Genomic DNA, 26,798 nt, shown 5'->3' on the forward strand with positions numbered 1-26,798 from the left:
CTAATGTTAAAAGAGATTTCGAATATCCTCTCCCACATTACATTAATTGAAAAAAATTGACTTAAAAGACATAATGTTACAGGGGCTGTTAAAATAAGTTATTTCCTTGATTTCAAAACCATTCACTGTCTGCAGCCAGATTTGATCACTATCTATCTCTACTTGCTCAGGCAGAAGAAACAGAACCAAAGACGTGCCAATCACTTGGAAGCAGATTATCAGTCTCTAATAAATAAGCATTTTTAAAAAATAAATAAAAATAAAAATAGTAGATTTGACAATCAAAAGTTAATTACCTCAAACAAAAAGAAAACGTAACAAATAGAGTGCCAAGATCCACCCCATAAATATATATATATATATATATAAGGATAAGAGAGAAATGTAAGGGTAAGTTTAAATTTTTGATGCTTCAATTGGTCTCCTCCCCTGCTGGTAGTAGTCGAAATATGTGCGATCATAATTTTTCACCTTCTTGTACAATTTTGGCGTTGATTCATTGACCAGGCTTTCAAGGGGTTCAGTCTCTTTATCTAATTCAGGCAGGCAGAGAGCAGCCAAAGAGATCCTCTCCTTGTCTGGATTTGTCAACACCCTGTGTACAGGGCTCTTCAAGATTCCATTGCTCAATATCTGTGTATCACAAGGAAACCAACAATCAAGCTTCTGTAAGCCAAGCCAACTGCATTAGATTGTTAAAATTCCCTCAAAGGGTCTCATTCAAATTCCATTGCTCAATATTTGATGAGTTGGTTTTAGTCCTAACAACAATGACATACAAAAGGGAACATTTTTATTTTTATTTTTTATACAAGTGATATTGGGGAGGGGGCTCTTTCTCAAACACACTATAAAGCTGTCATGCAGGTTCGAACCTGAAATCACTGGTTTGCAAGTCCAATGTCCTTTTCCACTGCCCGTTGGCCAAAAGGATACAATTTCAATTACTCACCAAATTTCAATTAAGCTTTACTACTCTTCTTCAGGCCTTGCTTTAAAAGTTAGTTAAAACCAATAATTGAAGAGGTTGAGAGAGAACATTTGATTTACCTCTGCCAGATCACCGACATTAATGAGAAGCGCGTCAGGAACAATGGGAGCTCTAAACCACTGATCGTCTTTAAGAAACTGAAGGCCTTCGACTTGTTTGTCTTGCAAGAGAAGGGTGATTATTGTTCCATCTGCATGTGGTTTGAGACCTAGGACAACATCAGGCCTTGAACAAGGAGGATATAAGTTAAACCTCACATCCATTTTCCCTTTTTCTCCATACTGCTCCCAGAAGCAATTATCATCCAAATTCAATGACCTCGCCATGGCCACAAGGACAGTTTTTGTTACCACTTGTAACTTCCTCGAATATTGTTCTAAGGTTCCCCTGCAATAATATATATATATATATATATGTTGAACTCTGACTGAGAGATCATGATATGCTGGTTGTTTCAGTTCAGTGTGAAGGAAGAAAATACATTTATAGCAAGCAAACACAAGTTACCTCAAAGATTCGGGATTTTGAGGCCACAATTTGAGGTTTCGATGCTCTTCTGGATATACAGAAAGGTATAGCCGGTCAGTCCAATCAAGTGTTTGTTGTTGAGAAATAACCATGTCGTTCCCATATCCTTGAATATCGTTGACTTCTCTCGAGTATTTCTGCTTCTCTTCTAGTGGAAGTGCGAAAAATTGTTTTGTCATTTCTCGGACCTCGTCTAGGAATTCAGGTGTCATGCCATGGTTTATTGCCTGGAACACAGAGTCAGAGCAGCAGCCTAAACATGGTTTACATATGAATTCAGGTGGATTATTCAAAACTTTGCTAATTCATGTACCAAGTTTTCTCAAGTAAACACAAGTAAATTGGGTATTTGAATTCAGACCTGAAAGCAACCCCATGTGGTAAGAGCTGATCGAAAATTCTCAAGTTGTTGTTGAGTGGTTGAGGAAGGTGTGAGGAGTAGGCCAAGATCAATCACTGGAATATCCTTCAACTGGACAGATGAAGCATCTGGGGCTCCAACTTTATAGATATATTTCTCAGGCACTTGTTGTTCCCCTTTGGGGAGCAGGAGCAGCTCTTGGACAGTTTTGGATCCTAACTCTATCTTGGGCTTGGAAATAGTGGAAGAAGATTCAGCCATGTCTATCTATCTGGTTGCTTGGTTGCTTGGTTTCTTTCTAGCCTCACCCCCCCAAAATCAGAGCTTCTGTAATTTCAGCTGCAAATGAAAATGATATCTCTTCTGTTCCAAGGAAAGCTCGTGATGGGAGCAACTTGGACGTTTCTGCAATTTCAAGGGGAGAGATATTATAAAAAATAAAGTATCTATCTATCCTATTGAAATATATGAGGCTTGCTTATGAAATATCCAAAGTATGCATGCTCATCCACTAGTTATGCAGGTCTAGAAAAGTAGCTCATGTTTGTCTATTATTTAGTATTAAAAAAAGCAAAAACAAAAAAACAAAAGAAGAAGAAAGAACAGAACATTCTCTTGTAAAGTTATAAAAAAATAAAAATAAATAAATAAACAAAGCTAAGAGCATCTCCAAAGGCAAGAGGCAAAAGGGTAGGCAAATCTTATTTGCCTTGCCACATTAGCATTTTTATGCTCTAAGGAAATAGGCAAATGGGTATTGCCGACTTCAATAGATTTGCCTTGCCACATTAGCATTTTCATACTCTAAGGAAATAGGCAAATGGGTATTGCCTACTTCAAAGTCTATATTGGATCCACATATTTTTATTATTTATAAAATACAAGTTTCTTTTGTTTTTTGTGGTTGGTGAAATGAGGTAAATGTAAAAGATGAAAATAAATAATATAATATGCATTACCTAGTTCCATTGAAATCAATTTTTTTTTCCCAATAGGCAATTGAATAGGCAACATGCCAATCCTTGGAGATGCTCTAAAGTGCCTAATGGTGATTTACTTGTGTACTAAAACAGAGCTAACAAGATGAAAAGAAAGGTTAAACCCAACACATCGTCTTCCGCTTTTCAAAGATGCTACATGGTCGCGGTTCAGAGTTCCTATAATACCCCAGGCTCTTATTGTCAATCTAGGTGATCAAATGGAGGTACTTAATATTGTAGCCTATCAAAATTTGATCTTGTTTCATTATTTCTTCATCAACCTTTCTTTATATGTTTTGGCAGATAATGAGTCATGCAATATTCAAGAGCCCACTGCACAGAGTCACTACAAATGCGAAAAAGATAAGTGTAATGGAATATTCAACCAATTATTATCCAGCCCAAGCACTCAAAACCTACTGATCTAATCTAGCAATGTAAAAGGTAATATGGTGAAGTGATATGAGCCCTAGTGTTGTTCTTGGTACACCACTGAGAAAATAAATGTGGCATTCAACAAGCATAAAACAAATTATATCATGAATTGAAGACAGCTCCTGTGATGCTACATCAAAATTTGGGGGTACATTATCTAATTTCTGCTCTAAAATAGACCTGCTATGTATACCAAATTTCACCCAAACGGTCTCCCTGAAATGACCAAAGATTATTTCCACGTGAAAGAATTAAAGGGAAAGATCAAAAGTGTGCCTCAGCAAAGAAGTGAAACAGCATCTGAGTGTAATCAGAAACAGTGCCGGATTTTAAGTCGGCAGATTTTCATGGCCAACTCCCTTTACCACAAGCCGATGAACTTCCACCAAACCCCTCCAACTCCTAGCCAAATAATAATATTGACGACGGAGATAAGGAATCCATAGCCCCACCACTTGCCAAGCGGAACATAGTTAGCGCCATAGAAAACAGGTGCCGACCCAATACCATAGTGGGTAAGGCCACCCATGAGGTTGGAGAGGAATGCAAGCACCATCGCTCCAAAGTATGGTGGAGTACCAAGGGCACTAGCAACAGACAAGAATGCTGTAAACATTGCACCAATATGAGCAGCTCCGCTGGCAAAGAAGTAGTGTGAGTAGAAATAGAGAAGAACCAGAATGCCAAAAGACAGCTGCCATGAAAGACCCAATCCGCCAACAAACTGTAAAAAGAGCAGAATAGTTGTTAGTGACACTGACAACCAAAAGTAAAACACTGCACTTAACAACATACGGCAGAAGATTCATTAAGGTTGAGGTCATATAGCAGGACATATAACATTAGTGCACTAACGCAAGTGCGGTAGTTTACACCAGTAAAAGGAAACGTCCTGAAATCAGATGATGGATAACTAGCAGAGTGACTTGTAAGCTAGTTAACATTTCCCAGTAAATGGAAAAGTCCTGAAATCAGATGATGGATAACTAGCAGAGTGACTTGTAAGCTAGTTAAAATTTCTTATTGATTTGTAAGTCTCAAGCCAGTTATGGAAACTTGCGAAACTGAAATACATACAAATGATAACTATGAAAGGACCATAAATTAAGTGAGGATGAACCCACTTTTATGCAAGTAAGGTCTGCATTTGCTAAAAAAATTTCACCACAGAAACAAAGAAAGAAAAATGTAATGCTCATCTAAACTGCCAACCTACATTTATAAGCATGCACATCTAGGGGACCAGTAAGAGAAAAAGAAGACAAACCTTAACTACAGTTTGACTAAACCAGGAGATAAGACCGTATTTGTTGAGATACCCAGCCATTGCAATGAGTGCAGCAAACCAAGTAAGTGTGTCCCAAGCAACTGATTCAGCTAAGCACTCCTTCCATGTAATAACACCAGTAACAAGGAGAACAGATAATCCAAGAATGGCAGCAGTAACAGCATCCACATTCAAAACTCCTCCAAAAATCCAAAGTCCAACCTGATATATCACAGAGAAAAGGAGGTAAACTATGAGCATATATATTTTCAAGTGACAATATAGATGCATCCACAGAAACAGCATCAGACATTTGTGTACAAGTGTCAGTAAAGGGAAATAGTTTTACAGCATCAACTGAGTTATTACAAAAGTATTTTCAAGCTTAGGCTGCTACAACAATCAGCATGGCATAGGAGAATTAAAAGTGTAGTTATGACCCCTATCCACCCAGCTGCAAATGTCATACAGTAAATGCTAAACTCTGAAAACATACGCCATGAAAAGTTAATGGCAGGTGTTATCATCTACCAGTGCAGGCAATTTCAATATTTTCCTATAAACATTCAGTCCATTGAGCAAATCATATATTATTCATCATCTCTTTTGCATTTTTGGATCCTTCGCATTTCCTATCCTATGCTGATTTTAAACTTTACATGTACAGGAAACTTTACAATACAGGAAATTTCAATAATCTTTTAAGAAATACTTCATTGCATTCAGTAAGTAATATGAAGCTTGTAAAATCCCCATGTGACTATACTTCGTCGCTTTTTACTAACCTATACAACCACTAGAGGGGAAGCAAGATGAAAAGGGGATAATTAGTTGGTTAGTTAGAAACACGGTTGCTTAGAAAGGTGACTTTATCCTTCCATCATAAGTATTAACCTTTCCAAGAGGAGAACCTATCTTGACACGAGCTTTAACAGTGTCCTAAACTGAAGAGGGATGATGCCTAAGAAAGAAGCTGCAAGGAACAGCCTACAAGAGTTCCCACCCAACACACTGAGTTGGTAGACAATTCGAGAAATTTAAAACCTACAACCCCATAAAATACAATTCTCCAAACAAACCAAGAAACTTCTAACTACATTTGGCTAATTATTGCATTAGCAACTAAAAAGAAATGCGTACCGTAAGAAGCAGAGTGCCAGCCATTATAATCTCTTTGTTAGACAAAGGGCCCATCTTCTCCAGCCTCTCCCTGGCAAGCTTGGGCGCGTCGGGGCTACTCTTCACCTCCGGCGGGTAAATCACATACAACAACAGCGGCACCACAATCAACGACACCAAACCAGGCACAATTGCAGCTTTAGCCCAATCCGTCCACCCAATCGTCTGCTTAATCGTGTTGAAAGTCAAGTTGGCGCTCAATGGGTTAGCAGCCATGGCCGTCAAGAACATGGCCGACGAAATCACCGAAGTCTGGAAACACGTAAGCATCAACCACGACCCCAACTTTCCCTCTGTCCCGTCCCCGACATTGCTACCGCACGCAACGCAGAGCGACTTCACCAACGGCAAAAAAATTCCTCCGGCTCGGGCCGAGACGGATGGGATCGCCGGAGCCAACAGGGCTTCACTGAAGACCAGACTGTACCCTAACCCCAGAGAGGAACTACCGAAGAGGGAGACGAACTGGTACGCGATTCGATTTCCGAGGCCGGTCTTGATGAAGCCTCGGGCGAAGAAGAAGGCGAGGGCGATGAGCCAGGGGATTGGATCTCCGAAGGCAGAGAAAGCCGCCGCGAAAGTCAGCGTCTTAGTGAGGACGGAGGCGCCGAGGCCGAGCAAGGCGACGGCTCCGAGAGGCAAGGGCTGGGTGATGATGCCGACGATGGTGGCGAGGAAAATCGCTAGAAGCTGCCACGCGTTCTTGGTGACGCCGGCAGGAGTGGGCACGAACCAGAGGATTACGCCCGTCGCAATGGACGCGAGCAGAGGCTTCATGGCCGCGCCTTGCCATGGTTCCTTGGCCGCCGGAGTGATCGAAGAACCGCCGGTTGTCGCAGCGGCTTTGACGGAGAGGCCACGGCGGGGGGAAGAAAAGTCGCGGGTTAAATTTGCGAGTTTGGGGGAGGAAATGAGGGTTTTGTTGAAACCGAGACCGAGAGCGGCGGTTTTAAGGGAGTTTCGGCGGGTTTGGGAGACTGAAAACGGTTTTAGAAGTAGCGCTTTTGGGAAGGAAGCGTGGGATCTGAGAGAGGGGAGGGTGGGGGAGAGAGTGGCGGTGAGGGCGAGCGACGCCATTTTCGGGAAGGGGCTGGGATCTGCTGCGGCGGAGCTCAGAGAAGCAGCAGCAGAAGAAGTAGCATGTGTCGAAATGGAGGCGTTGAGGAGGAGGGAAGGGTATTTATGTAAAAGTAGAGGAGTAATGTGGGCCGTTGGATTTAAATCCGACGGAGTGGATTGGTGTTGGAATATACTGCTTTTTTTTCAAAACGGCGCTTTGGAAATGTCGTCTGGAGTGGCTGGTAGTTGATGGTTTGAAAATCGAAATCTCCGTCTAAAGTCTCAAGTCTCAACAACATCATCGACAGTGGCTGCTGCCTACTGAGTACTTTCGCTAACATGCGCCGGTGGAGGGGGTCCACGTGGAAGGATCTGAGTGGACTGGGGGCGTAGCTTTTCTCGTTGATGACGTGGGGATTGGGTCCACGTGGAGCGTTGGGATTGGCGGTGGAGTATTTGTCCCGCTCGTGGAAAAAGGCAAAGGTTCTGAGTGAGAAGCAGATGGCGCCAAGGGAAAGTGGAGAGTTGGAGGCGTGTAGGGAAGCGGCAGAGGAGATCTGCCTGCGCCAAGGGCCAGGGGTTTGAGGCGTGTGAAAAGACGGAAATGCCACTGATCAACAGGCACCACACAAGTGCACGTGGGCTAAAACGTAGCCTGGATCCTGCTGTCCCACAGTGTCTCTGCGTAAGCGCGAGGGCACTCGAGCGAATCTCCGGAACTACATAAATATATATTTCAATATATTGCAAGAATAAAAACAAAGTGTCGCTTTGGCCGAGTGGTTAAGGCGTGTGCCTGCTAAGTACATGGGGTTTCCCCGCGAGAGTTCGAATCTCTCAGGCGACGTATGCTTTTTCTTTTTTCATTTTTTCAGGTACTACCAAAGTGTGGCATCCAGCCAATTAGCAACGAGTTGTCTCAGTTTTCCTTAATTACTTTAGTAACACAATTTTTTATTTTTTTATTTTATGCCCTAACCAATAAATAAATCGTTAATGTTTTATTATATTTCATTGTTTTAAGGTTTCAATTATTTAGCAAACGGAGTTTGAGTGTGTGTGAGAAACTCCCCTTTGATTATATTTTAGACTACTACATGTACTAAAAAAATTAATCCTCCTCCTTTTTTTTTCTCTTTTTTTTTTGGTGAGATGGGGCCAAGAAGGCCAAAACAAAAAGACTAAACAACTACAACTTTAGGCCTAGCCAAGCTGCAAACATCAGCAACAAGGCTATTACAAACACAAGGAGGCGCCAGCTCAAACCGATGAAAGCCAGGAACCATATCATGACTCATGTGAGCCAAAACATCAGCAACAGAGTTTTGCTCACGAAACACATGAGTGAGAGAACAAAACCAATCCTGCTGCATCTTCAAATTGCAACAATTTATCAAGCTAAAAAGAGGATGAGTGGAAGCAATGGGACCAGCAAGAAGAGACACCACAGAGCTAGCATCACATTCCACCTCAACATGTCTGCAACCAATATCCCATGCCAAATGAAGCCCCCAAAAAAATACCCCAAAGCTCAGCCTCAAGAGTAAAACCAACACCCTGACTGACAACAAAGCCCGTAATCCAATCCCCCAGCATAATTTCTAATCAAGCCACCTGCCCCAATAGCACCAGAATCAAACTTCCGACTCCCATCAGTGTTGAGCTTAAAAATACCAAGAAGAGGGGCATGCCAATGCACCTGCACGACACACTTCTTAGGGGAGCTAAGCATAGGCTTACAAGCTGTAAACCAGTCCATAGCATACTACATAATCAACTTATGAGGCTCAGAAGGCATAACAAACCCAGCCTCAAAAACAACTTTACAGCGCCACTTCCAGATGAAACAGAGACAAACAGCAAAAACTAAGGACCAAGGCAAATTATCACAAACAACTTGTTTAGACTGCAGATTGTGCAAAAGCCAAACATCAAAATCACCCACATGGCAGTTAACCAACTTATCACTAAACCCTAAGCCACTTCAAATATCCATAGAGCAACAACAACCTATAACTAAATGCTCAATAGATTCTATAGGATAAATGCACCTGGGACAAGGAGCACAGGAAGTAAGGCCCCTTTTCTGCCTTTGATAAATGGTAAGCAACTTCTTATGGCACAACAGCCAAAGAAAGGTTTTAATCTTAGGAGGAATTTTAAGCTTCCAAAGAAAAGCCCGCTGCCACGACAGAACATTCCCTTCAAGAAAAATGGTATTATAAACTAACTTAATGGAGAAATCACCATTTGGAGTGCACTTCCAAATTCTTTTATCCAGACCACTCCCAAAAAAACCAGAATGAATGCTTAAAATCATCTGGACAATCTCATCAGGCAAACATTCCTGCAAACAATTCATATCCCAACAACCATCTTCCAAAAAATCACTTACGTTAAGTTGGAGCATTTCCTCAGATAAATCAATTAGAGCATGACTCTGCAAAGGACCACAGCTTAACCAAGAATCAGTCCAAAATAAAATATTATCACCAGAACCTACCCTCCATTGAAGACCATGAGGGAGAAGCTTAGCTTAGCACCATATAAAACACCCCTCCAAACACTAGAACTGCAACTTAAATGAAGATCCTTAGCAGCAAGAAGATCATACTGCCTCAAATACTTAGCATTCAAAACCTGAGACCAAAGGCCTTGATCATTCTGAAGCAATCTCCAACCAGTCTTAGCCAATAAAGCTTGATTCATCCAGGCAGTTTTCTTGATTCCCAAACCACCAACAGACTTAGCTTGACAAAAAGTATCCCAATTAACAAGATGAACCTTATTCTTATTTGCAGTATGGCCCCAAAGAAAATTCATATTTAACTGATCAAGTTTATCACAAATAGAGACAGGAAATTGAGCAGTTTGCATTGAATAAATGGGAATGGCAGAGGTAACTTACTGCATCAAAGTGATCCTACCAGCCATAGAAAGAGTATGACTCTTCCACGCAAACAACCTTCTTTGAACCTTATCAACGATCTCAAAATAAGTAGCCTTAGTAACTCTTTTATGAATCAAAGGAACTCCAAGGTATTTACCAAGACAATCAATAAGAGGAGAACCACTAATAGAAGCCACTTGGCGACCTAAATCAGAGCAAGTATTTGGAGAAACACAAATCACAGATTTCTCAAAACTAACCCTTTGACCAGAGAGATTACAAAAGTCATCTAAGCACTGCTTCATAACCTTAACTTGAGTAACAGAAGCTTAACCAAAAAGGATCATATCATCGGCAAAGAATAAATGCGACACCATAGGACCCTCTTGATAAATCTGAACAAGCTTCCAGATTTTATCCTGAACTCTTTGCTGAATAAGATGAGAAAGTTTCTCCATGCACAAGACAAAAATATAAGGGGAAAGAGGATCACCCTGCCTAATCCCACATTTAGGAACAAATGCCTCCGTTAACTCACCATTCAGAACAGCTTTATACTGGACAGAACTAATACAAATCATAAGAAGCTCAAGAATCCTGCCTCTAATGCCAACTTCCCAAAACACTTCCCTAATAAAATTCCAGCTCAGACGATCATAAGCCTTGGATAGATCAATTTTCCAAGCAACAAACCCTTTTTTCCCTTTCGAAATTTTAAATTTATGCAACATTTCCTGAGCCACAACAATATTATCAGTAATATATCTGCCTGGCACAAAACTCACTTGAGTGGGACTAACAAGCTTAGACATAAGAGGTCTAAGTCTTGCAACAAGGATCTTAGAAACCACTTTGTAAAGAGTGTTACACAGACTGATAAGCCTTAATTAAGGCATAGAAGTAGGCCTCTCAACCTTAGGAACCAAAGCAATCAAGGTATCATTGAGATGCTCAGGAAGAGAAGCAGTTATAAAACAATCCTTAACAACTGAGATGATATCACTAGAACAAAGATCCCAAAAATTCTGCTAAAAAATAGCAGGGAAACCAACTGGCCCAGGGGTTTTAAGACCTCCAATAGCAAACAAACTATGTTTAATTTCTAATTCAGTGACAGTGCCACTTAAACCAGCTAAATCATCACAACCAAGTTGAGGAAACAATTGAGGAAGCGAAGAATACTCACCAGCTGAAACAGAAACATTAAACAACCCTTGAAAATAATCACAAACAATCTGCTTCATACCATTTTTCTCAGTCACCCACACTCCATCATCATTATTCAACCCTTCCAATTTATTCCTTCTCCTTCTGATGACAGTAGAAAGATGAAAAAACTTAGTGTTCCAATCGCCTTCCCTCAGCCAAAACATCTCTTCCTGATCAAGAATGAGATTATACTCTTTAGTCAACTCAACCTCAAGATTACAGAGATAAGGATTGAACTGCAAACACAACTTTCGCTGAATACCCGCAAGCCTAGCTAAAAGACTCTTTTTCTTTCGAAAAAGACAGCCAAAAACATGCTTATTCCAATGATGGAGAGAAGGAATAAGACTAATAGATTTATGAACAGCATGGCCCTCACTAAAACTCCAAATATAAGAAATGAACTCAGAGAAATCAGGATGGCTTAACCACATAGCTTGAAACCTAAAAGGCAAAGAAACTCTGGATGGGGCATGATTTGACAATAATTTCACCAAAAGAGGGCAATGATCCGAATTAACCCTAGGAAGATGAGATAAATGAGCTTCAGGAAACAAAAGCCGCCACTCAATGTTGCATAAACCTCTATCAAGCCTTTTCCAAATAATACCCTCAGAATTCCTTTTGTTACACCAAGTGAAATTGGCTCCAGAGAAGCCTAAGTCAACAAGATGATTACAATCAATCCAATCAATGAAACTGTTGGAGCAGGATTTCTTTCAAGAAGAAATACCTCCACAGGTTCTTGACTGAAGTCCGCACGCTTCCTTAGTCGAAAGAGAACTCCGGATTACGTTCCCGGAATCGAACGATGGAAAGGGGGTGAGTACCTGCAAAAGTCACTCCGACGCTCAAGTCAGTGTTTGTGCAACGTACTCTTAGTGTTCGCTTCAATTTCACGTACCTTTGCTGGAGGTCTAGCTAGGTTTTTATAGCATTCCGAGGTCGTGGGTTTAGCCCCACTTCCCTAGCTTTGCGCGTCCCGTCCTCCACTTCGTGGTAATGGAATCAGACGAGCAATTTGAGTCTCCCTTGTTCTGCACTCCTCTAATGGGAGGGAAGTTTGCTCATCCCACGTTCTTTAGTTGTGGCATATGGGTTATGTTAGATTTTGTCCCCACAGTGCCCCTCTTTTTTCCTCTCTACACGCTTCGCGGGTGGATAGGGAAAAATGATCAAAGTAAACATTCTCTCTCCTGGCCGATCCCATCCCCACTTGGGCTTGGGCTTTTGCCAATCCGTCCAATCCTATATTCTCTCTTACTCTCTCTCCTGGCCGATGCCACATTCTCTCTCTTGGCCGATCCCATCAAGTTTGAGCTTTTGCCAATCCCATCCCATGTTCTCTCTCCTGACCGATCTCATATTCTCTCTCCTGACCGATCCCACATTCTCTCTCCTGGTCGATCCTATCAAGTTTGGACTTTTGCCAATCCGATCCCATATTCTCTCTCCTAGCCAATCCCACATTCTCTCTCCTGGCCGATCCCATCAAGTTTGGACTTTTGCCAATCCGATCCCATATTCTCTCTCCTAGCCAATCCCACATTCTCTCTCCTGGCGGATCCCATCAAGTTTGGACTTTTACCAATTCGATCCCATATTCTCTCTCCTCGCCATTAAGTTTGGACTTTTACCAATTCGATCCCATATTCTCTCTCCTAGCCAATCCCACATTCTCTCTCCTGGCCAATCCCATTAAGTTTGGACTTTTGCCAATCCGATCCCATATTCTCTCTCCTAGCCAATCCCCACATTCTTTCTCCTGGCTGATCCCATCAAGTTTGGGCTTTTTTTTTTTTTTTTTTTTTTTTGGCTTCAGCTATCCATACAGACCCCAAATACCCCTTAGCTGTCCTTCCGGACCCGTGTGCCTTCGGTCTCTCCGCCAATCCAAGGTGTTCACGACTTTTTTTTTTTCCTGCTTCAGCTATCCATACAGACCCCATATACCCCTTAGCTGTCCTTCCGAACCCGTGTGCCTTCGGTCTCTCCGCCAATCCAAGGTGTTCACGACTCTCTTTTTTTTTTTTTTTTTTTTTTTTTTTTTTTTGGCGTGGTTCGCTTTAGCTATCCGTGCTCTAGTCTTTGCGTGAAGGGGTGAACAAGCTTAGCTCCGTAAGTGTACCTTGCACTACTTATTGTCTGCATCTACTAAGTGCATGCAGCTTTCTGCATGCGTTGGGTAGAAATAAATTCGAGCTATCATATCATACTAAGCTTTGTTGTCAGAGCCTGAAGCAAATATCTGAACCAGCCACATCCAGCCTTATCCTTGCTTTCGACAGACTTTCCCGTGACTTATATGAATTATCTTACCAACCCTTCGCCTCCGCTATAAAAGTTCGGTTGATGGGGGTACATTCACTCGCAAAACCATGTGCTCTTGTTCCTCATATTCAAGCCTCAGGCGTGAAAGGAGAGGAAAGTGTTCTGTGCATTTGAGAACTCCGCCGAAGGGATCTTGTTTCTGCCACCACCAAGTAAGTACTATTTTCATCTTTGCTATTTTTCATGTGGAGCCACGAGATTTGGCCCAAATCCGGTGGCGTCCCACCGAACTATGAGATACTTAAGGCTCGCACCAAAGGATGTGTTCCCGACAACATAGGGGTCGGTCCTCTTCCTCTGGGGGCGAATATGTACACTGGTGCCGGTATCCCTCAGGGTTCCTTAATTCTCTCGCCGGCCCACTTAGAGTATGTTAGGTTCCCGCTCCATCCCCTCTTTCATATGCTCTTATTCTACTTAGGCCTTCACCCCATGCAACTAAACCCGAATTCTTACCTTCTCATATCTGGATTTCTAGCCGTCGGTTTGAAATGGGGTGTGTCCCTTAGCTTTAAGGATTTCTAGCCGTCAGAGGGGAAAGTCATTATTTCTTCTTTACGTCCGGATCGGGTAAAAAGGTATTTACTTGTAAGCCCACTTCCGCTAAGTACTGGAAAAACCAACCTCTCTTAATCACTGGGGAGTGGGCGGCGCCAGAGATGTCTAACATGCCTATCCCGTCGACATTTGGCCCAAAACCTGGTATATATATTTATGTCTTTGAAACATAGCATATTGTGTTTTTGCAGGTTTAACTAACCTCTTATTTTGGCAGAACTTCGTTTGGATAAAAGATATCTGATTCCTGAGGACCGAATTGCTTGGTTGGAGGACAATTTGGCTGGTCAAGGGTGGGACATTACGCACTTTGTCGATCCTGCGACACTCGTTCGTCTCTCCACTGCTCATCGTACGTTGATTTATTTGCCGTTCACTTTGGCCGATTCGAACCTACGCGAAATAGACTTGTTCAAGGACATTTGCTCCGTCGACATTGAGCTTTGTTGTACCGAGGATTCAGCGTCTCTCATCCAGGCCAGCTTTCAAGAAAGGGAGGTTGAGTTAGCTCAGCACAGCATCTCCGAAGACTACGCATCCAGGTCCGAGTCTGACCAGTCAGATATGTCGGCACCACGCTCATTGTCAGTCCCAGGCCGTAGGGAAAGGAGATCGAGAAAAGAGCCCGAGTCCTCTGGGTTTGCGAAGAAATCACGCCATGCTTCACAGGTCGTTTCGGGGTTTGGGTTCACCCAATGCGTCTGCTTCGAGTACACCATCCCGACCTCAGTAAGGCCCTTGTGCCCCCACTCCTGCTAGCTCATTGGGAGAGAACGACCTCGCGTCCATGACTGACGAACAAATGTGGAGTTATCAGTCACTGTGCTTGAACGCGGTACGTTTGAGATTTGTACTTGTGTCATCCAATTGCCATGTCCTATCATAATTGCCTGTTTAACGCCCCACCTTTTACTTCTTGCAGATGGCTGGAATTCGCAACAAGCAAATGGCGAGGTTTCAAGCTATGAGCCGCGAGATATGCGAAAAAACGGCAACCCTCGAACTTAGCGGGAAGCGCATCAAGGAGTGTGAGGATGAGCTCGAGCAACAGCAGGGCGAACTGCGAACTCTGAAAAGTGGCCAAAGCACTGTACTGATGGAGGTTAACCGTCTTAAACAAGAACTGGTGGATGCCGCACGCAGTAGGGACGAGGAGTATGAAGCCAACACCAAACAGATCAAGGTGGAGGTGGCCAGGCAATTCAGATATGGTTGGGTTCAAGGTCAGCAGCTTCCTGAGCACTGGTTTGTGGTGAGCCCAGATGACTATGATGATGAGTTGAGCTTTGACCCCGCTGGTTACGAACTTTTTCAGGGTATGCACCCTGCGGACCGTCCTCCGGCGGATTACGTCCCCCATCGCAGGATCTCACCAGCGGCCTTTCATGGGTCAACCCCCTCTGGGTCGGTTGAGAGCATTGTCCCTAGCGCTAATGTTACGTCGTCTATGGCCAGCATTGGGCCTGTCCTTGGTTTTATTGGCTTCACCTCACCTGCTGGATTTTCTACTTGTGCTGGGCCTACCTCGGGGGTCGTTCCTGACCCATTTGATGACACGCCCTAGATTGTCTTGTTTCGTTCACCACTTGTTGTATTTTCTTTTCAATTTTGTCTTTGTTTTGATGTACTCAATTATCACGTCCCCAGAACTCGCTTCATCAAGCGTTATGAATTATCCTCTTGATTCGAATTTTAATCCTAACGTAAGTACCTGAGGCTTAGCGCAACGGTTTTTCAAACTTGGCCAAGATCCTCCCAGGATGTATCGTCATTTTCAAATTCAAAAAGTAAGGGATTGGATATCCTATCGTTACGTCCCTGGGTAAGCCTCTATATAAAGGGTAATTTGGTTTTCAAGTAAACATACCTATCCCCGTTCATGGCTCATAGACGTAAGCTAAAGCTCCACTTCCGCCTTTGCGCAGATGTTCCAAAGAAAGGAGATTCCCCGAGGGGGAGGACTTCGTCTCTACCAAGGAGGGATTCTCCTAAGCGGGATTCCAAGAGCCCTAATGGAATCATTGAGATATGCTCTCAGGATTCCTCTGCCGGCTCCCCGACGGATGTTTCAGATTACTCGGCAGTTCCCGATTCGCTCCGTGGGTCCAGATCCCGATCTGGTGACACCAGAGGCGGAGGAAAGGCTACTATGAGAAGGAGCACTTCAAGGGCACGGGATGAAGCTGGTCCGTCTCGCGTTCCCCGCTGCTCCTGTCACTTCGATCATAACATGCTGCTAATGGAACGTAACTTACTCAAGGAGGATCTGGCATGCGTCAATGCCCAAGTGACTCGCCTCCGAAGTGGTCTTGCTGATGCAGATCGCGCCGTGTCCGCCGCTCATTCTGACGGCATACGTGATGGGTTTAGACAAGGTATCCACCACTTTCGCAGCAAGGCCAAAATGGTCTATCCTTACGTGGATTGGGACCGTCTCCCCTTGCCATCAGATTAGCCTATGCTACTGTAGACTCAATAGCATTATGTACTTTCCAGCTTTTAATAATTCGGAGGCCCTCCTCCTATAAACATTTCATGTTTTTCCTTTCACGGCCATAGAAGCCTAATGTTATTGTTTCGGTTAACCATGTGGTCTTCGACCTTGTCACATGCGCACTTTTATTTATGTTGTTTGATCTCTAACCATATCACGGTCCCCAACCATGTCGTAATCTCCGATTACTTTTATGCGTGATTTCCAATCACTTCTTTGTGCGCCATTTTCAATCGCTTTTTATGCGCGATCTCCAATCGCTTCTTCATGCGTGATCTTCGACCACGTCTTGATTGCGATCTTGAACCGTACTTTTCCTTTTGCCTTTTGGCCAAGCACCTTATGTGCCCATGGATTAGTATACACATTTTCTTATTTACAAGGTCTTCGACCAAGTGGATTCTGGCGATGCTAATTTAAACAGACGTGGCCTTCGACCAAACTTTTCGAATGTGAAGAAAACATGTGTTCCATTAAGCGTTCATCGAACGAAGAACAATTTATGGAAATTTCACAACAGAAAAGATGAAAGCAACAAAGAAATGAAAACTATAAAATCAAATGAAATACTTCCTCAGATGAATTGCATTCCAAGGGCGTGGTACGTATTGACCGCTCTCGATATGCCTCAGCATATATGCCCCTTTTCCATAAGCCTCCGTTACCTCGTACGGTCCTTCCCATGTCCTTCCGAATTTCCCTGCGTTTAGGTCCTTGGTGTTCTCCATAACCTTTCTTAGTACCCATTCGCCTACCTTGAATTTCCTCTGCCGTACTCGTTTGTTGAAGTAATTGGCTGCTTGGTTCTGGTAGTTCGCAAGCCGTAACGCCGCAGTCTCTCGTTGTTCTTCAAGCATGTCAAGGTTGTGAGCTAACTGTTGCTCATTATCATTGCTCTCTACCACCAATGTCCTGATTGTGGGTAGCCCAATTTCTGTGGGGATGACGGCTTCAGTTCCATAAGTGATCGGTTCATAATTGTATATCATTTTGTACCCTTCTAGCTTATGATTTGGTTATGTTTTTGAGTTAAACTTGTGCTTTTAATCCTTTTTGTGTTTATCTTTCAGTTCATTGAGCTTTAGGTAATAATGATGGCTTTAGAGAGCATAATTCATGCAATTCAAGCATGTTAAGGCCTAATTTGGATGAATGGATGAAGAGCTTAAAGACAAACTCATTTTGGCTACAGCCCCCTGCCAGTCCAGTTCCGTAGGTCATATTGCAAGCTTTGTTTCAACAACCTACATAGCTCTAATGAGGCCACATTCTTCATGAAAGTTGTTCCAATTGGTGTGTACTATAACATATCCAAATTTCAGCCCCATTGGATAAATCTGGAGCCCGTTACCTAGCAAACACAGAACCATGCTCAGGATGGATCTTATCAGCGCGGAAAATGAGTTAGCAATTTGTTTCAGCCTTAACTTCTTCCTCCGACCTTGGATTGGCCCAAATAACATATGGCTGGAAAGAAGACATTCTGAACTTCAATTTCGAGTGCTTAAAGTCCTAATTTGATTAAGAGAAGCCCAAGTTGTAAGCCCTTGAAGTTGCTGGTCATGCTGACCTCAGCATGTGCTGGTTGGATGCTTGGTCATGGTGAGCTAGGTATGAGCTATCATTTCTGGTTGGAAGCTTGGTCATGGTGACATGAAGATGAGCTAGGGCTGCTGGTGGGATCTATTGGTGAAGTGCATCAACCAATTCAAGATTTTCTAATACAAGTGCATCACCCAATTTAGATTTTCTAATACAAGTGCATCAACCATTTCAGATTTTATAAAACAAGTGTTGTATGCATTAGCCATATTGAATTCAGATTTTCACTTCCCCTAGGCCTATAAATAGGGAAGTTCTCTAAGCTTGTAAACACACCCCAAGGGGGGGAGCTCTCAAACACTTCTCTAGAGCTCCCTTCCCTTCTCTCCCTCAAATTCTCTTAGTTTCATTTTCTAGTTTTCAATTGTAGTAATGAAATATTTGTGCTGAAATTCTCCTTAAGTTTTCCAAGTTCTACTTAATTTTCATTGTTATGTAAATTCTTTTCTTTAGTTTCAAGTTTTATTAGTTTCCAAGTTTCAATTATGATTTTTGTTCTTATTCATTATGCTTATAAGTTAATATGCTAGTTTGAATGATTGATCACCATTTAGGCTTGCATGTTAGCTATCTTGGTTTGAATTAAGAGTAGACACCATACTTTAATTCGAATTGAACTATGAATAGGAAGAGTATGTATGGACATTCGACAACAGGGATTAGATACATGCTTGGTTGTTTAAATTGTTCTTCTATGCTTAATGGGTTCCTAATGCTTAATTTTAGGTTAGACAACAAATGATCAAATTAGGGAATTAGGAACACAAGGTTATGACCACACACCATGGCTTAATCATACATTAGCTAGAATCAATCCGTTAATCTAATTGAACTTGGGAACTTATCTACTTGAGTTAGTTATTTTCTTTCTTCCTTGTTTTATTTATTTCCTTTCTTTTTCATTTCTATTTTGTGTAGGGAAAATGAATTGGATCATTCAATCACCAATCCTCGTGGGATCGACCTCGCACTTACATATGCTATACTACCAAACGGCTCGTGCACTTGCGAGTATCACAAGTTGAGGATGCAGCTGAATCCATTTTGGTGCAGCTGTATCGACGCAACAAGTTTTTGGCGCCGTTGCCGGGGATCGGTAACATTGTTTGATTCTATTTGGCTTTCCTACCTTATTTTTTTCGTAACTGGACAATTTCAAGTTTTAAAGTTAATGACATTAATGGACAAGTTGTGTTTGTAGTCCAACAGAAAAGGACAATTGCCCAACAAGCAAGAGAACTGGGTTTAAGTCCCAGCTTACACAACCCATTGGTGCTTGTTGCTTTGAAGCATGGAATTGGACTTGTGTTGATTTTTCCTTTTCATTTTTAGTTTTTATTTTATTTTTATTTTTATATTTCGTAATCCTTTAATTCCGTTTCAAGTTTTTGTGTGTGTTTGTTTTAGCAATGTAAATAGCTCAATAAAAATGGAGAGAGATGGCAACTTCAAAGATAGGAAGTGTGGAGTAGTGGGAGAAGTCGCGACCTCCAAATGCATCACGCTCGACCTAATCGCTTCAAGGGGGAGCATTTCAATCCTTTCTCTTTACTTGTTATTATTTTAAATTTCTGTTTTTTTTTTTTTTTAAATTTAAAAAAAATTTTAAAAATTTAAAAAGATTTTTCATATAAGCTGACTTATGGTAACTCCAGTGAGCACTTCCGTCAATACAGTGTCTAGGAGTTTTTTAGGCGACACCTTCGGTGTCTAAGAAGTTTGGGTTTTAAGCGGGACCATTGTGACCCCTCCAATCTTCCCGGATCCCCTGGCTGTGTTTTCTGAGGCCCTTAACTGGTCATCCGTGAGTTGCTTATATATTCATTTTTATTTTTTTTTCTTTCTAAACCTTCTTCTTAACTTTTCCCCTTATCATTTACATGTTCTCAATCATCTTTACTTTGCTTTAACATTGAGGACAATGCTTCATTTAAGTTTGGGGGTGCTGGAAAGTTTTTAGCTTTTGTGTTTGTGTCTGAAAACGTAGGCTTCTTCATTGCTACAATTTTTTTTTCTGCTACTGTTTTGAAAGTTTGGTCCGCGTTGTGTTCTTCATTTTTTCATGCTGAATCCAACGACATAAAGAACGTTAAATTTGACCAAGTGGTTTGAAAGTTACATGTCAAAACAGATTATATGTTGAAATTGAGCAAAACAGCAATTTGAAACCTCACGTTTTTCTTTTCTGTTTCTTTTCTTTGAGTCATTTTCAGTTTTCCTTCCCACACCAATGATAAATCATGAGTCTAACTTCTAATATGGCTCTTAGGAATTTGATAAGCATTGTGTTAGGTCTGAATCTTATTCTTTTGCTAGCTAAAGTCTCACATAATTATGCTTGAGCTTTCTATGCACTTTAGCCATGATTATACAACTCTTGCATGTCGTACCCAATTGTATGCATTTTTGCTTGTGTGATTCACTGGAATGTCAAGTTTATAACTAAGATATGATTTAGGCCATCTTTGTTAAGCCTCTTTCTTTTTCCTCCATCAACCCATACAATACATATTCCATTGTAAACTCTTTTGTGCCCAAACACTTAGCCATTTCTTTCTATCACCTTATCATCCATTAAACATCCTACCATCTAGGGGACATGTAGAGTATGATTGTATTTGAGATTGTAATGTATTCAAGGCAATAAATGAGCTATTAAAAAAAAAAAATTCAAAGAAAAAGAGAAAAGAAGTGTGGCCAATGTAGTCACGACCCTAGGGTGATATAAGGAGAAATCAAGGTGATCTAGGGTAAAGAGCCGCAAAATTGGGCCAAATATTATACAAAGTGTGTAAATGTCAAAATCAAAATTGTGAAGTGATTCAATTGCAAAATCTGGAGTTGTGAGCTATTCAATTTATGTGCCTTACATTTCAAATGTCAATGATCTTGTTTATATGACATGCTCTACTTTGTTCCTTAGACTTTGTGTTTCAATATCCATTCCTTTTCTAACCATTACATTACATCCATGAGTAAAGTCCTATTGATTTTGGTTTAGCTTGGCAAACTTGTGTTCATTCTTGCAGGAATTCATATCGTTGTTTGAGAAGCATGAGTTGTATCTTTATGGCTATTTCACACACACACCTTGAGCATGATTTTTTGTGAGATTGTGGTAGCACTTGAATAATGTTTAGAACTTCCTTAGTGCTTGTTTTGTTCCTTGTTGAGCCATGTCTACGAAGTTAAAATTTTTGTCTGGTTGGAAGGGTAACGTTTTTGTATTTTGTTTTGTTTTGTTTTGCTTAAGGACTAACAAATCTATTAAGTTTTCTAACCATTTCGTTTTCTAGAGTTAGAAAAACGTTTGTGGGTATCGTATCTGTTAAACCCTCAGGAGACACAACTCCTCCTACTAGGGATGCCTAGAGGTTTAAAGGCTTGTTGCATTCGCTCAATGCAATCGAGTTACCTACGAAAGTGGTTTAGTTAACTTCTTATTTTGTTTTATTTTTCTTCGTTTTCTTTTTGTTTTGCTTGAGGACTAGCAAAATCTAGGTTTGGGGGTATTTGATCGGTTCATAATTGTATATCATTTTGTACCCTTCTAGCTTATGATTTGGTTATGTTTTTGAGTTAAACTTGTGCTTTTAATCCTTTTTGTGTTTATCTTTCAGTTCATTGAGCTTTAGGTAATAATGATGGCTTTAGAGAGCATAATTCATGCAATTCAAGCATGTTAAGGCCTAATTTGGATGAATGGATGAAGAGCTTAAAGACAAACTCATTTTGGCTACAGCCCCCTGCCAGTCCAGTTCCGTAGGTCATATTGCAAGCTTTGTTTCAACAACCTACATAGCTCTAATGAGGCCACATTCTTCATGAAAGTTGTTCCAATTGGTGTGTACTATAACATATCCAAATTTCAGCCCCATTGGATAAATCTGGAGTCCGTTACCTAGCAAACACAGAACCATGCTCAGGATGGATCTTATCAGCGCGGAAAATGAGTTAGCAATTTGTTTCAGCCTTAACTTCTTCCTCCGACCTTGGATTGGCCCAAATAACATATGGCTGGAAAGAAGACATTCTGAACTTCAATTTCGAGTGCTTAAAGTCCTAATTTGATTAAGAGAAGCCCAAGTTGTAAGCCCTTGAAGTTGCTGGTCATGCTGACCTCAGCATGTGCTGGTTGGATGCTTGGTCATGGTGAGCTAGGTATGAGCTATCATTTCTGGTTGGAAGCTTGGTCATGGTGACATGAAGATGAGCTAGGGCTGCTGGTGGGATCTATTGGTGAAGTGCATCAACCAATTCAAGATTTTCTAATACAAGTGCATCACCCAATTTAGATTTTCTAATACAAGTGCATCAACCATTTCAGATTTTATAAAACAAGTGTTGTATGCATTAGCCATATTGAATTCAGATTTTCACTTCCCCTAGGCCTATAAATAGGGAAGTTCTCTAAGCTTGTAAACACACCCCAAGGGGGGGAGCTCTCAAACACTTCTCTAGAGCTCCCTTCCCTTCTCTCCCTCAAATTCTCTTAGTTTCATTTTCTAGTTTTCAATTGTAGTAATGAAATATTTGTGCTGAAATTCTCCTTAAGTTTTCCAAGTTCTACTTAATTTTCATTGTTATGTAAATTCTTTTCTTTAGTTTCAAGTTTTATTAGTTTCCAAGTTTCAATTATGATTTTTGTTCTTATTCATTATGCTTATAAGTTAATATGCTAGTTTGAATGATTGATCACCATTTAGGCTTGCATGTTAGCTATCTTGGTTTGAATTAAGAGTAGACACCATACTTTAATTCGAATTGAACTATGAATAGGAAGAGTATGTATGGACATTCGACAACAGGGATTAGATACATGCTTGGTTGTTTAAATTGTTCTTCTATGCTTAATGGGTTCCTAATGCTTAATTTTAGGTTAGACAACAAATGATCAAATTAGGGAATTAGGAACACAAGGTTATGACCACACACCATGGCTTAATCATACATTAGCTAGAATCAATCCGTTAATCTAATTGAACTTGGGAACTTATCTACTTGAGTTAGTTATTTTCTTTCTTCCTTGTTTTATTTATTTCCTTTCTTTTTCATTTCTATTTTGTGTAGGGAAAATGAATTGGATCATTCAATCACCAATCCTCGTGGGATCGACCTCGCACTTACATATGCTATACTACCAAACGGCTCGTGCACTTGCGAGTATCACAAGTTGAGGATGCAGCTGAATCCATTTTGGTGCAGCTGTATCGACGCAACAATAAGCCAAGGAAAAAGGGCTTTCGCCGGTTGGTTTCCGTTTGGTACTACGGTATGCCCATAGTACGTTGGGCAGCTCTTCTGACCATTTGCCTTTGCGTTGTTCAAGCCTTCTCTTCAAGCAATCAAATATCGTACGATTAGTTTTCTCGGCTTGTCCGTTTCCTTGAGGATAACTTCGGGACGAGAACTGCTGAATGATCCCTTTTTCCTCGCAATTGGGTCCCGTTGTCCATCACTATGGCCCTTGGTATCCCAAAGCGACAAATTATATTCCGCCATACGAATCTTACCACATCTGTTTGGGTCACTGTTTTGTAAGCTTCGGCTTTCACCCACTTGGTGAAGTAATCAGTGGCCAAAAGGACGAATTTCTTGCCCCCCACTGCGGTGGGAAGTGGTCCCACGATGTCCATCCCCCATCGGGCGAATGGCTAAGGCCCTACAACAGGGTTGAGTTCCTCGGCTGGTTGCCTGATAAGGGGCGCATGCCTTTGACATTTATCGCATTTCCTTGAAAATTGCTCTGCATCGCGGGCCATATAAGGCCAAAAATATCCTTGGGTCAACGCCTTGTGGGCTAAGCTTCTCCCACCCGTGTGGTTCCCACATGTCCCTTGGTGAATTTCTTTTAGCACCCATTCGGCTTCACGTGGATCGAGGCATCTGAGATACGGCCCTGAAAAAGACTTACGAAAAAGAGTATCATCTATAATGGCATACCTTGCGGCCTTTATTCGCAATTTCCTTGCCTCGATCGGGTCATCGGGTTGGGTTCCCTTCGTGAGATAGTTCATGATTGGAGTTATCCACGTTTCTTCTTCGACATCAATCTGCATAACTCTAGGATCAATTGGAGTTATACTAGGACTCGATAAGAGTCCTACCGGGGCGACCCTCATGTCTTCCACCGATGTTGATGCAGCGTGGGCCAAGTGATCTGCCTGAACGTTCATTTCTCTCGGTATTCGTTCAAACTCTACTTCCTCGAACCCACTGGCTAAATCTTTTACCAACTGTTGATATGCCCCCATTCGTTCATCCTTAGTCGTGTACTCCTCAGTTATCTGGCCGACTATGAGGAGAGAGTCGCTATGGACAACTAGGCGTTCCGCCTTCAGTGTCCTAGCTAGTTGGAGTCCTAACACTAGGGCTTCGTATTCCGCCACGTTGTTTGAGGCAGGGAAGTCTAATCGGACGGAGTACTCCAGGTCCACTCCTTCAGGTGACGAGAGGACGATCCCGACTCCGGCTCCTGCCTGATTAGATGATTCGTCTACATACAATTCCCATTGGGCCTTGTCCGGGTTTGGTGCCTCCTTGGCCTCATCACGGTTTTCCTGCTGTTTGTTAGATGGATAGCATTCCACTATGAAATTGGCAATTACCTGGCCCTTCTTGGCTGTCCGAGGTTGATATCTAATGTCGAATGCTCCAAGCTCGATGGCCCACTTTGTAACTCTTCCTGAGAGGTCTAGCTTGGACATGACTGCCCTGATTGGTTGGGTCGTCAATACGATGATCGTGTGTGCCTCGAAGTATTGTCGAAGTTTCCGCTTGGCCGTTACTAAAGCTAACACGAGTTTCTCAGTCGGTGGATATCTCTTCTCAGCCTCAATTAAGCTTTTGCTCACATAAAATATGGGTTGCTGGATTGAATTTTCCTCCCTTAATAGTACAGCACTTACAGCAATCTTAGTGACAACCATATATAGGTATAAAGGTTCACCTTGCTTTGGAATAGTCAAGGTCAGGGGACTAGCGAGGTACTTCTTCAGCTGCTCGAAGGCTTCTCTTTGTTCTAGCCCCCATACGCTTCCGTCCTTGTTTCTAATTGCCTGGAAGAATGGCTTACAATGATCTGACGATCTTGAAATGAATCGGCTGAGAGCTGCTATTCGCCCAGTCAGAACCTGCACATCTCTAGGCGTTCTTGGATCAGGCATATTCCGCAGCGCCTCCACCTTCGATGGGTTGGGCTCGATACCTCGCTTGTTCACTATTTGCCCCAAGAACTGTCCTGACGAGACACCGAATGCGCACTTCTTCGGGTTAAGCCGCATGCGGTATCTTCTCAGTATATTGAAAACTTCTTCCAGGCGCCTGACATGTTGGGATTTTTCTTGGCTCTTGACGACCATGTCATCGATGTAAACCTCCATCGTTTTGCCGATTAAGCCTTTGAACATCTTGTTCACTAATCTTTGATACGTCGACCCTGCGTTCTTCAACCCGAATGGCATCACTGTGTAACAGTACAAGCCCCGCTCGGTGATGAACGCCGTCTTTTCCTGGTCCTCAATTGCCATTGGGATTTGATTATATCCCGAATAAGCGTCCAGGAATGAAAGAAGCTCATACCCGGCAGTAGCATCTACCATTTGATCAATCTTTGGTATCGGGTAACAATCTTTCGGGCACGCTTTATTCAGGTTGATGTAGTCTACGCACACGCGCCACCTCCCATCCTTTTTACTTACTACCACCACATTCGAGACCCAGGTTGGGCACCATACTTCTCGAATGAATCCTGCCTCGAGCAATCGGTCCATTTCATCGCTAATAATTTGGTTCCGCTGAGGTGCGAACCTCCTCTGCTTCTGCTGATACGGGGGGTGGTTTGGGTCAACGTTCAACCGATGACACGCGATCTCCGGATCGATTCCCGGCATGTCCGCATGCGACCACGCGAACACGTCCTTATTCTCTCTTAATAACTTCATTATTTGTTCTACCTCATCTTCAGATAGGAGGGAGCCCACCAACACCTTTCTATCAGGATAAGAAGGATCCAGAACTTCTTCCCTAAGTGGTTCGATCGTCGGAAGCTCTGAGTTATCCTCCTCCTCTCGTTTTGGTGAGTCCTCCATTAATTGCTATAAATCCTCGCTCTGCTGCGAAGTCGCAGGCTTAGGATTAGTTGCTATGCTGTAGCATCTTCTGGCCTCCACTTGGTCCCCCTTGATATCAATTGTGGTTCTTCCATCCTCAGATATGCACCTCATCACTTCACAACGTGTCGATGCTTCTCCATCCATTCGATGAATCCAATTCCTTCCCATTATAGCATTATACGCGCTCGGCGCTTCCACAACTACGAAAGTAATGAATAAGGTCTTACCTGCGGCAATGACTGGCAGGGTCACGTCTCCGATTGGTTGCGCTTTCGTCCCTTCGAATGCGTAGATCGGTGTTGGGTTTGGTTGAATCTCCTTTTCATCTAGCTTCATTCTCTTGAAGGTGCTCCAGAATAACACGTCTGCGCTACTTCCCCCGTCAATCATCACTCTTTTTACCATCGAATTGGCAACGCGGAGGGTCACCACCAGCGCGTCGTTGTGAGGGAATTCAATTCCTTCCATGTCTTTTTGCGTGAATGAGATGACTCTAATCTTTTCCAGGGATTTGGCAGATTCAGAGGCAAACGCGATCCCGTTTATGCGTCTCACCTTTTTAGCTTGTCTTTTTTCGAATCGGGATCGAGCCTCTCTTCCTTTCGCGGGATTTGACCGGCATGGATGGTGTTGATCTCCAGCAGTGCTTCATTTGCGATATTTCCGGTCATTGTTTTTGACCCGCCCTATTCTCAGGTTCGACTCGGTATTGGGATAACATTCCCTTTCTCAGCATTGCCTCCACCTGATACCTGAGACTTCGGCAGTCATCAGTAGTGTGTCCAAAGTCATTATAATGG

At 42.2% G+C, this 26,798-nt stretch overlaps 4 protein-coding genes and 1 non-coding gene across 6 annotated transcripts; 1 reads left to right on the forward strand and 4 right to left on the reverse strand.

The window, feature by feature from the left end:
* Positions 1 to 226: 226 nt before the first annotated feature.
* On the reverse strand, positions 227 to 2,419 carry LOC110755198 (protein LATERAL BRANCHING OXIDOREDUCTASE 1-like). Of its 2 annotated transcripts, none has more exons than XM_021956369.2 (4): positions 1,881 to 2,419; positions 1,499 to 1,746; positions 1,051 to 1,378; positions 227 to 633 (listed from the first exon to the last, which is right to left on the reverse strand). In XM_021956369.2, exons 1-4 carry the CDS (start codon positions 2,139 to 2,141, stop codon positions 397 to 399), a joined length of 1,074 nt encoding a protein of 357 aa, XP_021812061.2. In that variant the 5' UTR covers positions 2,142 to 2,419; the 3' UTR covers positions 227 to 396. The 2 variants fall into 2 exon arrangements, with proteins under 2 accessions (XP_021812061.2, XP_021812062.2); XM_021956370.2 differs by having other exon boundaries at positions 1,499 to 1,772; positions 1,881 to 2,046.
* Positions 2,420 to 3,353: 934 nt separating this feature from the next.
* On the reverse strand, positions 3,354 to 7,071 carry DIT1 (dicarboxylate transporter 1). Its single transcript, XM_021956368.2, has 3 exons — positions 5,703 to 7,071; positions 4,563 to 4,784; positions 3,354 to 4,019 (listed from the first exon to the last, which is right to left on the reverse strand). The coding sequence occupies exons 1-3, from the start codon at positions 6,816 to 6,818 to the stop codon at positions 3,657 to 3,659; spliced, it is 1,701 nt and encodes a 566-aa protein (XP_021812060.1). The 5' UTR covers positions 6,819 to 7,071; the 3' UTR covers positions 3,354 to 3,656.
* Positions 7,072 to 7,565: 494 nt separating this feature from the next.
* On the forward strand, positions 7,566 to 7,647 carry TRNAS-GCU (transfer RNA serine (anticodon GCU)). The gene has a single exon. It is a non-coding gene; the product is annotated as a tRNA-Ser (tRNA).
* Positions 7,648 to 7,981: 334 nt separating this feature from the next.
* LOC148294950 (uncharacterized) lies at positions 7,982 to 11,333 on the reverse strand. Its single transcript, XM_088252321.1, has 9 exons — positions 10,763 to 11,333; positions 10,605 to 10,678; positions 10,025 to 10,247; positions 9,777 to 9,895; positions 9,304 to 9,629; positions 9,196 to 9,256; positions 9,048 to 9,147; positions 8,363 to 8,543; positions 7,982 to 8,279 (listed from the first exon to the last, which is right to left on the reverse strand). The coding sequence occupies exons 1-9, from the start codon at positions 11,331 to 11,333 to the stop codon at positions 7,982 to 7,984; spliced, it is 1,953 nt and encodes a 650-aa protein (XP_088108447.1).
* A 14,647-nt stretch (positions 11,334 to 25,980) lies between these two features.
* LOC110747146 (uncharacterized) lies at positions 25,981 to 26,466 on the reverse strand. Its single transcript, XM_021947345.2, has one exon. It carries the CDS (start codon positions 26,464 to 26,466, stop codon positions 25,981 to 25,983), a length of 486 nt encoding a protein of 161 aa, XP_021803037.2.
* Between the last annotated feature and the right edge of the window lie 332 nt (positions 26,467 to 26,798).

Source organism: Prunus avium, chromosome 4, assembly GCF_965620075.1.
Source record: "Prunus avium chromosome 4, drPruAviu1.hap1.1, whole genome shotgun sequence".
Lineage (NCBI taxonomy): Eukaryota > Viridiplantae > Streptophyta > Magnoliopsida > Rosales > Rosaceae > Prunus > Prunus avium.

Coding starts and splice junctions, on each gene's coding strand:
- DIT1 (XM_021956368.2), bottom strand. CDS start 6,818: ATGGCGTCGCTCGCCCTCACCGCCACTCTCTCCCCCACCCTCCCCTCT. Junction 4,785..5,702: donor CTGGCACTCTGCTTCTTACG/GTACGCATTTCT, acceptor GTGATATATCAG/GTTGGACTTTGGATTTTTGG. Junction 4,020..4,562: donor TTAGTCAAACTGTAGTTAAG/GTTTGTCTTCTT, acceptor CTCTTTTTACAG/TTTGTTGGCGGATTGGGTCT.
- LOC110755198 (XM_021956369.2), bottom strand. CDS start 2,141: ATGGCTGAATCTTCTTCCACTATTTCCAAGCCCAAGATAGAGTTAGGA. Junction 1,747..1,880: donor CCACATGGGGTTGCTTTCAG/GTCTGAATTCAA, acceptor TCTGTGTTCCAG/GCAATAAACCATGGCATGAC. Junction 634..1,050: donor ATGTCGGTGATCTGGCAGAG/GTAAATCAAATG, acceptor TGTGATACACAG/ATATTGAGCAATGGAATCTT.
- LOC148294950 (XM_088252321.1), bottom strand. CDS start 11,333: ATGTGGTTAAGCCATCCTGATTTCTCTGAGTTCATTTCTTATATTTGG. Junction 9,148..9,195: donor AGGAAATGCTCCAACTTAAC/GTAAGTGATTTT, acceptor AATTGTTTGCAG/GAATGTTTGCCTGATGAGAT. Junction 8,544..9,047: donor TTGGAAGTGCACTCCAAATG/GTGATTTCTCCA, acceptor ACTGGTTTACAG/CTTGTAAGCCTATGCTTAGC.
- LOC110747146 (XM_021947345.2), bottom strand. CDS start 26,466: ATGGAAGGAATTGAATTCCCTCACAACGACGCGCTGGTGGTGACCCTC.